We start from the raw sequence: 11,885 nt of genomic DNA, 5'->3' as shown, positions 1-11,885 counted from the left end.
GCGTGGCCGGAAAACGACAGTCGTTATCACACGGGTTTAACACCTCGTGCCAGCTTACGAGTTATCATGTATGTTACTTTGTAGGTGATTTTTTTGGATTTTTTCATTTTTTTATGTATGGCTGATAATTTAGACAACCCATTAGTGACCACTGGGTTGGAGCAATTGCCGTTAAGTGTCTTGCCCAAGGACACATTAATCTGCTTTTTTTTAACAAACGCATGGCGTTTAACACATGTGACCCCATATTATTGGTGAAATTTTTACCAATAAAGTAAAAAGTCACAAAAATCTCGCGAGCATCGTCTTTGTAAAGTTTGTTTTGAAACTTGCCAACAATATAGGAATATTAAAGTCAGGCACCAAAACAATCTGCCAATCAAACAACTATCCCAAGAAAGTCAAAATGTAATAAGGGGCATTTAGAGAAATACGGCTTCAAAGTGCTGTCTATTGAAATCACTTTTTACAGAATATTTCAATTTGATCTGAAAAAAAAACATTTTTGCATGAAATGGCAAAATGCAGGCCACAGATTCGGCTCTACCGAATATTAATACGTTCATTTATGCACGTGTACGAAGAAGCTCTAATTGTGTATATCTATGCTTTATACAAGTTTCTTGTTTCACGTCCTTCAGCAGGACATGCCATAAGCCTAAAATTTTAGGCCAGAGTTGGTTAATTCTTTATTCCCAAATCTTTTTGGTAGACGCATGGCCTACTAAAGATATCTTTTGTAGGCCATGGTAGACGGTTGTCATTGAAACAAGTTGATTTGGGGACATTTTAGTTGCCTTGTTTATATGTGGTAACTTGAAAGCGGGCACGTGGTGTTTGAAACAACTAAAACATCATGTTAAAACGATTGTCGATTCCCATTCCTACCACACGAGAACAAGATAGCTCTAATGAGTGAGCATATAATAAAGTAATCAGCATAATTTAAATTAGCATAATATATTCGCCAACAAGGCAATTTTCAGTCGCCATTTGCGTTCGTGTAGCAGTAGGTAGAATGCTTGTATACATTACAGGTTTTTATATGACTACGTCTGTGTAGAATGAAATGTTTGGCTATAGTTGTGGATGATAAAATGCATTTTAAATATATGATCTTTATGGTTCTATCACTTGACCGAAAATTAGAAAAACATGCAGAATGTTTTGTTGCAGTGGCGCGTGTTTAAATGTTATGGCGGTATTGTTTATGGTAATGTACCGTGTCTCACTCGATGCGGAGTGCGTCTGCATTATGCAGTACAAATAAATAGCGAGATTATGGACCCCGGGATTATATATTCAGTTCAGATACAAACGCATGCACTAAAAGCACTGATATTGTAACCACTTATAACTCCGCGATATATCCTTGCCCAAGTTTGACGGTTTCACACACATTAAGATATCAATATTTCTCACATATATTGACACGAAATCTTACAAATCCAACTTCATTTTCGTAAAAAATTTTCAGATATAGTTTATAGTACAACTGTAATTTGAACAATTTGTAATAAAATGGCGGAGTTCGAGGTTGAGGAAACCCCCCATAATGACAGTGAACTTCTAAAGATCACCCCTCTGTAAGTAGGTGTTATGCTACATTTGTATGTTCTCAGTATAACTACCATTATTGCATCAATTAGACATTTAAACATCTTGCCCAATGGTTTTTACTGTTTGAGAAATCTGACAATATTTACACCACAGTCAACAACCTTTATGTTTATGGGTTAACCTGTTCCTATTATAATTAAAAAACAAACATTTAAACTGCGGTGGAAGTGTTGTATATTTCAACAATATATAAGAATAAATGAACATGTATACCATACTTTCAACGTATTTAAAACTGCAATATCCCTTGGATCTGCTTCTTGTTTGTTAAGACATCTTACAGCAGCGCAGGCCGATTTAAGTTTAGCAGGCGGGTTTAGGTTGGGCAGGCTAATTTAGGTTTAAAACTGGGGTGCTAAAACAGGATTGCTCCCCTGCACAAAAGTTGGGGTAACATTATATTTTACCAACCCTAATGATACGCCTATGTTAACAGCGGAGCCGGACAGGAAGTGGGCAGGTCATGTCATCTTTTGGAGTTTAAAGAAAAGAAAATAATGGTTCGTCTTTAAAGATCTTTCTATGTACATTTTAACTTGTGGGTCGGTATACTACATTTGAATGCAGGTTTCAATATACTGCAATATTTTGGGTTCTTCCTAAATTGGCATTCTGTTCAATGTGTATAAAATCAAAGTGTTTACTGCACAGTGCACAGCGTAGGAGTTTAACTTAGCCTATTCCTATAGGGAAGGCACAGATAGCCTATTCCCATAAACAACTATTAAGTTGTAGTGTTTGCTAGTGTGCAGAAAACCCTAAGGTGGGCATGTGTACCGTGCCACCCAAGGTTTGGCTATACTGCATAGTCCACACTGTGATACATAGAAAGTCAAAATTCCTATGACGTTTTAGTTTGGCTGTCTAAACCAGCAGCATTGTCAATGTGTATTGTAGTCTTTGAACTTTTGATATTGAGATATTACCAATGTACTTGCACACTGTACATACCAATATAATATACAGGCTAAATATCAACTAAATAACACTATTTTGATTTACAGTTAGATTGTGGCATCCATCCCGGTATCAGTGGGTTAGCAGGCCTTCCATACATTGATTTCACGGAACCTGAAAAGATTGATTTACTGCTTGTAACACAGTAAGTGAAAAAATCAAGCTAATCCTGCATTAAAGTAATTTCCCAAACATTTACATCTGTAATAACATGTAAGCGTGCTTTGCCATGTGAAGATAAAAGAAACCTTCATTTATTCATAACTGTATTTAAAAAAACGTTTTTTTCCAGTTTTCACCTGGATCATGCTGGTGGCCTTCCTTGGTTTTTACAGAAAACAACATTTAAAGGCAGAGTGTTCATGACGCATGCTACTAAAGCTATTTATAGATGGTTACTATCAGATTATATCAAAGTCAGGTGAACAAATATTATGTATGATATTTCTATAAATGTCTAACATAAAGGATGCCACTTAAAGAGATTTATATATTCCATTCTATTTGTTATTATTGTTTTTATTTGCGACTACTGTGTTATAATATTTTAAATGCACTTACCTGGTAAACTCCAGATTAAGCAGCCTCACTTGAATACCTGAGATTAAGAGGCTAGGGATCAACACTGAATGAGATCAGACACATGCCAAAAAAATATTAATATTAAAACTAATAGTGGTATTAATTGTTTTGGATATTTTTTGAATTTTTTATTCCCACAGCAATATTTCAACCGAGGATCAATTATACACCGAGGCAGATCTTGAAGACTCCATGGCTAGGATTGAAACAATAAACTTCCATGAAGAGAAGATGGTAGGGGGGATTAAGTTCTGGTGTTATCATGCAGGTAAGATCTTAAATTTATATTACATTGTGTGGGAAATCTAATTGTGTTTTTGTATTAGAATGGTATTAGATTTGCCGCTCAATATAACGTTTGACCAAGACACTTATCGGACATTGCTCCAACCAAGTGGTCACTAATAGGTTGTAGTACCCTGGGTGAGGGGAATGGGCAACCAAGGACTAAATTTCAGTTTTTATGGCGTGTCGCACTGTAGGACCTCACCTTCATAACAATATAATGCAACATATAACCAAGGGGAGTGTTTTTTATTAAAATTTAGTACTTTAATCTAAACATAAAAAAAACTCACTCCTTGTTTACAAATTATTTATAATATAACAAATTCTCCAGGTCATGTGCTTGGAGCTGCCATGTTCATGATACAGATAGCAGGTGTTCGTGTTTTATACACCGGAGATTATTCACGAGAGGAAGACCGCCACTTAATGGCAGCAGAGATACCCGCTGTACGACCGGACGTTTTAATTACTGTGAGTTGAATCTAATATATGTTTTGCTGGTTTACCTTTTTTTAAGACAATAAGAGGTTCTAAATAAAAGGCCAGGTAGTGCTGTGCTGTTTTTTGATCGAAATTGAGTGTGCGGTTTTGTAGATGTCATAAATAGGGAGGTGGCATAAATATTTAATAACCGTGGAAATTAAAGGAACTTAATATAAAGTATAGTGTACATCTGTACAAAAATTTTTTGTTTTAAATAATTCCATTAACAAACTGCAGTTCTGTAACAGGAATTTTCAAGTTGTCCAGATTCCTATTTTCAGTGTTCCCTGCATAAAATGTCAGTGTTGCCATTTGAAAACTTTGTCCACAGGAAGCCACATATGGAACACACATTCATGAGCCGAGAGAAGAAAGAGAAGCCAGGTTCACAAACACTGTACAAGATATTGTAAACAGAGGGGGAAGGTGTCTTATACCTGTATTTGCACTGGGAAGGGCACAAGAACTATTATTAATATTAGGTATAAATTGTATACTATCGGTTATGTTGAGGTAAAATGCAATTCGTATTTATATATGTACTAGGGTGGGGAAAGATAGGACACTCTTTTATTTTATTTCTCGTCCCATTTGGTAGTAAACAAAGAAAAAGAAACAAGGAATATAAAACCGTATCCAAATGACTCACATAGACCCTTGTTAGTTGTCATGTATTTCCCCACCCTACTGTATATATAAGTAGTTACTTAGTCTGGTTGTTTGGGCTGTTGCATCAAATCTAGCCTAAATACCTCTGACAAAGACCTCACTAATACAGAATAAAAAAGGACTCAGTCTTCAACCCCAAAATGGCTAAACCTTCACCTGTGTAACAAACCCCACACAAAAACTATCGGAAATCCTTTTCAACTCTTTTAAATTCCAGATGATTACTGGGCAAACCACCCTGAATTACATGACATCCCAATCTACTATGCATCAAGTCTAGCAAAGAAATGCATGGCAGTTTATCAAACTTACTCCAATGCAATGAACCAGAAGATACAAAAACAACTCAATATTTCAAACCCGTTTCAGTTCAAGCACATCTCAAACCTCAAGGTATGGTTGTAGAAAGTTGTTTCAGTTCTTAAGCTGGCACGAGGTGTATGAAACAGAACATCTGTGTGAATTTCAGGCCATGACAAGACAAAGCAAGTTTCTTACATTTCTTTTTTTTTTTATACATTTTTCTGGAAAACAATATTTTACCTAAATACTCAAGTTCATGTATTGATGCAAAACAAATCAATGTTTCATTAAAAAAATATTGCTGCCAAGTATAATATAAATCTAAAACTGAAGTTCCTGGAAATCCTCCATTTAATTTACATTATTTTTTTTCCTTTGTTGAGGTCATTGTCAAGAGTAGTTTTGGGGTCAAACCTCAATTACACCCAGGTGTATCTTTGAATTTGTTCAACAAATAATATTATGCTGTATAATTCCCAGGGTATGGAACATTTTGATGATGTTGGTCCATCTGTTGTGATGGCATCACCGGGCATGATGCAAAGTGGTTTATCACGGGAGTTGTTTGAAAGTTGGTGCAATGATAGAAGGAATGGAGTTATAGTGGCTGGTTACTGTGTGGAGGGGACACTAGCCAAGGTTTAACAAAAACATTTTTTTTCTTCTTATAGAAACTTAGTGTAAGTGTCTAGGCATAGGCATAATGTTATAAGCCTACCTGTCTAGTGTGCCATGTTTCCCCAATATTTGTGACACTATATATTTTGCATCTTAGTTTAAAGCATAAATTGTGTTTACAAACAAGCAGAGCCAAAATATTCTGCATATGTCAGAACATCCCATTTATTAACATAATGTCCCCTTCTTTGACGATTTAACTGTATTTTAACAATTAAATCCGAAATTGTGCCCATAGTTCTGAAAAATGTTTTGAAAATTCTTTTTTTTTTTCCAGCATATCCTCAGTGAACCAGAGGAGGTTGTTTCAATGTCAGGACAGAAGATTCCACTCAAGTTGTCGGTGGATTATATTTCATTCTCTGCTCACGCTGATTATAAACAATGCTCTGAGTTTGTCCGTGCTATGAAACCTCCTCACGTGGTTAGTATTGTGATTTTTTTAAATTTGGTACAACTATGCAAGGGAAATTGGTAAAATGTGTATGAAAATTTTGAAAAATATGTATGCAAAGTTTGGTCAAACCTGGTACTACTAAACTATCTAAACCTTCGTTGATGTCATGCCCTTTAGCCCTTATCCACTTCAGGAGTTTTTACAAAAACTCACTGTCTCCTTTTTGCTAAAATCTTGCAAGCAAAGCTAAATCTGCCCCGGTACTCTTACTTTAGAAACCTGTAATCATATTCTACCCTTATCCAATATTGTTGGGGAGTTTTACCAAAACTTCTTCACTTCTTGCCAATGATAGTGCGGCGCCGTGACATAGTGGTTAGCGCGCCTGCCTGTAACCCATAGGTAATGGGTTCAAGGCTCGACGCTGCTACCATTGTGGGCGTATGTGTCCTTGGGCAAGACACTTAACGACAATTGCTCCAACCCAGTGGGTTGTCCAAATTATCAGCCATACTTAAAAAAAAAGAAAAAATGCTCAAAAAAATAATTACCCACAAAGTAACATACATGGTAACTCGTAAGCACGAGGTGTTAAACCCGTGTGATAACGACTGTTGTTTTCCGGCCATGCGAGGATAAAGTAAGTTACATTCATTCATTCATTCATTCATAGTGCTATATTAACCTCATAGGAGCTGGTTATGCCACTGGGGCAGTTTTAACAGCGTCTTTGGCCAAAATTATTGCTATATCTAAGGCTGGCTAAGGATAGCTTAACAGCTTTTAAATACCCAGGTATTAGTCCATGGTGAAGCAAACGAGATGAACCGTTTAAAACTTGCACTGAATCGTGAATATGAAGACGACCCTGAACCGATTCAAATCCACAACCCCAAGAACACAGAATCTGTGCAGCTTTATTTCAAGTAAGTGAAAAATTATGTTTTATTTTTAAATAATCTTAATTTTTTTTCTTTCTCTAACAATTTTTTTTTTCTTGGTTCGCGATAACTAATTTACTTTCAGTATATCTTGGTATTTTTCTTTTTTTGGTTAGTTTTTTTTATTTTTGTATCGCGGACAACTGGAACAACCCATTAGGCATTTGATATAATCTAATGTAACACTTGTGTAACATGGGTGAATCCCCAGAGGCGAGAAGATGGCGAAAGTAATGGGGGAGTTGGCAACCACTAAACCAAAACATGGAGACAAATTATCAGGGATTTTAGTGAAAAGGAATTTCAATTATCACATTTTGGCACCAAGTGACTTATCAGGTGAATTGGTATTTATTACAAAAATATATTTTTTTGGTTATTTGCTATTTGATCTCAAGTACATCTCAGTCAGACTTAACCCACAGCGGATATGTGCTTGTTTCGTAACTGAAGGATACCAAGCCCCAGGCTTAATAATAATAGCCAATGGGCAAGAAATTTACAAAGCAGATTCAGTAGTCAAAATAGGTAATAGACCAACTCTGGTCTAAATCACAGGTCTCATAGCCTGCCACGCTGTAAGACCTTGCCTACATAGTTTCGAACAATTTAAGACAGTTTTATCTCCTAGTTCAATAACCCTGGCCTAGGGTCCGACCTCCAATTCACCTATTTTTCCACCCATTTTTTTTCCACACATTCTTAACCCATATATTCAGCTACTCTTACTACCCGGCATAATAAAAGAAGATTATTTACATTCTTAACTCCTTGTTTTCCAGCTCATACCAACCTAACTATGTCCACGCTCACTCAACGGCAATCTGTAACTTTCACTGCCTCCTTATCCCTACTTAAATATTACCTACACCAACTGTCAGATGATGTTGTTGTACTACCCTTGTCTAATGGTAGGGAGGGATTGAGGGTGTTTGGAGCGGTCACGGTTGTAAAGGAACAAAATATGCTTCTGTTAGAGGTAAATGTTGCCTGCGCAATAAATGAATGAATCTAACCTGTGTGTAACTCACGTGTTCTGTCTCATACACCTCACAAGCAATAAAATGTGGGGAAGGTCATTGTCAGGGGCCTGGGATTTATGCTACATTTGGCCTTCTGTTTCATACACCTTGTGCCAGCTTAGGAATTACCATGCATGTAACTTTTTTTGGTAATTGTTTTTTTATATTGTGTGACTGGCAATTTAGACAACCCATTAATGACCATCACATATATGTATTTGTATGTTTATACATAATGTTTCAATCAGCTTATGCTCTTGAAAAAAGAATCATTTGGTAAATATGTTGTTTAACACAGTGGACAGCCAACCCAGTAAACGACATGTATGCTGATTCTGTGCTTGCTATCGTGTTACGAGTTGATACTGACCCACAAGCAAGGAAGATACCGGTACAAAGGATTGCTAAACCTGATCTAAATAGAGAATTTAGGGAGAGGTTGGAGGTAAGAATGGAGTGTAGTCTTTTTTTTGATCATTTTATAGCTCATATTTCAGCAAAGCTACTATTCTATTGTGAATATTTCTAGATTCGAAGTTAGGTATGTGTCCTGTAATGTGCATCGTTAGTCTTGTCTCTTTTTTAAATTTTTTTATAATCTTCGCTACCGTACTGAAAAAGTCGAATAAAAGTTTTTTTTAAATTTTTTTATTCAAACTTATTCATCCACCAGGTGATGCTGGAGGGCATGTTTGGGGAGGAATCTTTTAAAGATCCGACATCCAGTGGTCCGGATCAAATAAATCTTGAGGTTGATGGGTTTGAGATTCATATTAATACCAAAACAAGGGTAAGAGATGTCATTTTCTCTCTTTTTAAAAGTTTTGTTTGTTTGCTTCTCCTGAACAGTAAGTGGTGTGCAATAGTTCAATTTTTGGTTTATTTTATTGTTACTGTTGTTTTATGTTTTTTTGTATTGTTTGTGTGTTAAAACGCGGAATGCTCACTTTCAAGTTACATCTATTACTATTATGGTGCGGAATTTTATATTTAACAGCATATTGTACTTTCTCATTTCAGGTTGTGACATGCGCTGGTGATGAAAACGTTGCTGAAATGTTAGAAGAATCAATAAGACGACTTTACACAACAATAATGCCAGTGGAAACAGTCTAGCATTGAATTATTCCTTTAACTGGTCTTCATTACATTGAGCGGCATCAAAGGCAATGCAGCCAATTGCGATTTTGTGGCGACAGTTTCTTTGTGAACACAGTGAGGACATAAAGTGTTTAACTGTCGTTACATATAGGTGCAAAAGTGGACCAAAAACGAAATTAACATTTTATATTAATTTCGCATTCTTGGAACGTGCAAACTACTTCTGTGCTTTGATCTCCACTCCTTTTTCTAACAATGAATCATTTTTCATTTGTTCCACAATTTTAATGTTTTGTTGTATGTGTTGTTAATTGGCTACAACACATGCTCCACCAATTCACTGCGCAAAGTAGAAACTGCTAAGTTTACTTGGTTTAATTTATTAGTTTATTTGCAAGAAAGTAGAAAAGATAATCCTTGCATTGTTACACCAAAACAACCGATTACGCTAACTTATGGATAATGTGGTACTGATTAAGCCTCCTTCAATGAAGATCAATATTGAAGGTGATGTTGTTGCTGCTAGTAGATGTTGTATATTGACTTTGGAGTTTGCGTGGTCTTAGACTGAACGCCTACACGCTCTTCGAACTCTGACTGCTCCATCAAATGACATATTGTGGTCCCTGTAACTTTCATTGTCACCACTAACGACTTTAACTCGCAAGTCGATAATAACTCACAATCCAGCCAGAAAACAAACTCTCAATATTGATGGCAGTGAAAAGTCCTTACCAAAAATGTATCATATATACTATAGAGGTTTCAGGGGCAGCTCTGGTTTGAACTACTTGAACTATCGTTTATACAGCGGGTTAGATATGACGTAGGCATAAGAAAAGGTTCCATATTCGTTTCAGCATAGTAGAGTACTATGGTTTCAGCGTAACAACCGATTTCGGTTTGTGACGTCGTTAAGTGACGGGCCACTATGACCTACTAAGAGATTCCGCACGCGACATTTTCAGCAAAAACACAAGCTTACAGTGATAGAAGCGTCTAATTCATTCAGTATTCTTTGTCTGCCGTGTACAAGGTTGTGATGGATAGTTCAAAGTAGAGTGGTAAAAGTAGAAATAAGGGGACGGTAACCCAAAAGAAGTGACTAAGTGCATGTCATGTTGTAGCGTAGTTGGTATGTTCAAATTGAAAAATTAAGTACCGCAAGATGACAGTAGAGTACCTCAGCCTTTTGCGTTTGTTATTGTTGCCACGTGGTATAGTGCAGTCGGTGCATTTTATGTGCATGAGAGCATGAGAGGAAAAGTTTATACATATATACTTTGGTTACAGATGCAAAGAATGGCTTAGAACTTAGATGGTTACGTGTTTTCTTTTGGGTTGCCCTTTTTTATGTGTCTTAATGTCTCAAATTTAAACGGGATTGCAAGTTTAGCACCCCTTGTTCTTATTGTAAATAGTTTGTGAGAGTTACCTTTATTAAACCGTATTCTTTAATACAAGCCAGAGTATATATATATAAATGTAATTTACATAAAACCAAGACATAAACTTAATAAATGTTTTCTGTGAGTTTTGGTTAAAGTTGTAAACTTCTCACTTCTTAAATCTTTTTTGTTGTTTTATAACTCCAGATTTATAAGCTAACCTGTATTGTGCTGTCATTTTCTACAGGAAAAATGGTACGTTCGAAAAAACGAAAAATAAGTGATCCAGATAAGAATGTGAATTTGAATAAAGTGAAGATACCAAAATGTTCTGCAAACTGGAAAGTTCTTCAAAGTCAAATTGAAGAGAAAAAAGTGAAAGAGGCTGCGGAAAAAGAAGAAAAAATAAAGAAAAGAAAAATAGACAATGTTTCCTCCGAAAAGCAGTTTAAAAGAAAAGATAATAAACTAAAACCATCTCGTAATATAAACAATAATTCAAATGGAATTATTAAAAAAAAGAAAACAATTTCCGAAGATATTTGGTTTGATGGCGTGGACGCAAGTGAAATAATGGACTTAGAAAATGGGGAGGATGTAAAAGTAACTGGAAGTGCTGCCAACTCTACTGTTCAGAATAAATTGGTGAAAAAAGATGGATATTCAGGGATTACTAGGATAGTTGCGATGGATTGTGAGATGGTAGGGGTGGGAGATGATGGAAGGGATTCTGTTCTTGCCCGTGTTTCGCTCGTTAACCAATTCGGGAAATGTATTTATGATAAACACGTGAAAGCCCGGGAAGACGTTACCGATTATCGAACTTTTGTCAGTGGAATTAGACCCGCTGATCTTGAAAATGCTGAAGATTTTGAAGTTGTTCAGAAAGAAGTTGCGGAGATAATTAAAGGGAGAATTCTAGTCGGGCATGCTCTTTGGAACGATTTTCAAGTCCTCTTTTTAAATCATCCAAAAAAATGCATCAGAGACACTGCAAAGTATAAACCATTCCGTAACCTCACTGCTGGCCGCTCACCAGGTTTAAGAATCCTTTGCAAGAAGATACTTGGTGTTGATGTACAGAAGGGTGAACACAGTTCAGTACAAGACGCACAAGCAGCCATGAGATTATACACAATGCATAAAAAACATTGGGAAGCTCAAGCGTATGTTAAGTTAAATAAAAAAGTTAAAAAGAAACAACCAAACAACTAATGACTGTGTGTCATCCAAATTTTATGCGTTTTTTAATTGTTGAAAATCAGTGATGAAGACTGAATTAAACGACTGAATTAATATGTTGATACGAATAATAAGTTTTTCTTTTCTAAATTTTGTCCAATTTTACATTAATAATTCGTGTCTTAATCTCGCTGTGTAACATTTTTGAAAAAAATTTCTACCAGCCGTTAAATGAAATGATTTTGACGCATGTGTTAAAACTTTTCTATTTCTA

At 36.0% G+C, this 11,885-nt stretch overlaps 2 protein-coding genes across 3 annotated transcripts; both read left to right on the top strand.

Moving 5' to 3' along the window:
* The first annotated feature begins 1,455 nt into the window (after positions 1-1,455).
* LOC149740628 (cleavage and polyadenylation specificity factor subunit 3-like) lies at positions 1,456-9,567 on the top strand. Of its 2 annotated transcripts, none has more exons than XM_089872794.1 (16): positions 1,456-1,586; positions 2,057-2,120; positions 2,625-2,722; positions 2,870-2,998; positions 3,300-3,427; positions 3,779-3,918; positions 4,262-4,412; positions 4,817-4,992; positions 5,383-5,541; positions 5,858-6,004; positions 6,773-6,903; positions 7,130-7,257; positions 7,701-7,897; positions 8,239-8,385; positions 8,614-8,730; positions 8,961-9,567. In XM_089872794.1, exons 1-16 carry the CDS (start codon positions 1,522-1,524, stop codon positions 9,054-9,056), a joined length of 2,073 nt encoding a protein of 690 aa, XP_089728920.1. In that variant the 5' UTR covers positions 1,456-1,521; the 3' UTR covers positions 9,057-9,567. The 2 variants fall into 2 exon arrangements, with proteins under 2 accessions (XP_089728920.1, XP_089728921.1); XM_089872795.1 differs by having other exon boundaries at positions 1,468-1,590.
* Positions 9,568-10,256: 689 nt separating this feature from the next.
* On the top strand, positions 10,257-11,851 carry LOC149740627 (RNA exonuclease 4-like). Its single transcript, XM_089872809.1, has one exon. It carries the CDS (start codon positions 10,682-10,684, stop codon positions 11,642-11,644), a length of 963 nt encoding a protein of 320 aa, XP_089728935.1. The 5' UTR covers positions 10,257-10,681; the 3' UTR covers positions 11,645-11,851.
* The last annotated feature ends 34 nt before the right edge of the window (positions 11,852-11,885 follow it).

Source organism: Ciona robusta, chromosome 2, assembly GCF_009617815.1.
Source record: "Ciona robusta chromosome 2, ASM961781v2".
NCBI lineage: Eukaryota > Metazoa > Chordata > Ascidiacea > Phlebobranchia > Cionidae > Ciona > Ciona robusta.
Note: the sequence above shows the minus strand (reverse complement) of the source record. Positions and strands in the feature narration are given on the sequence as shown.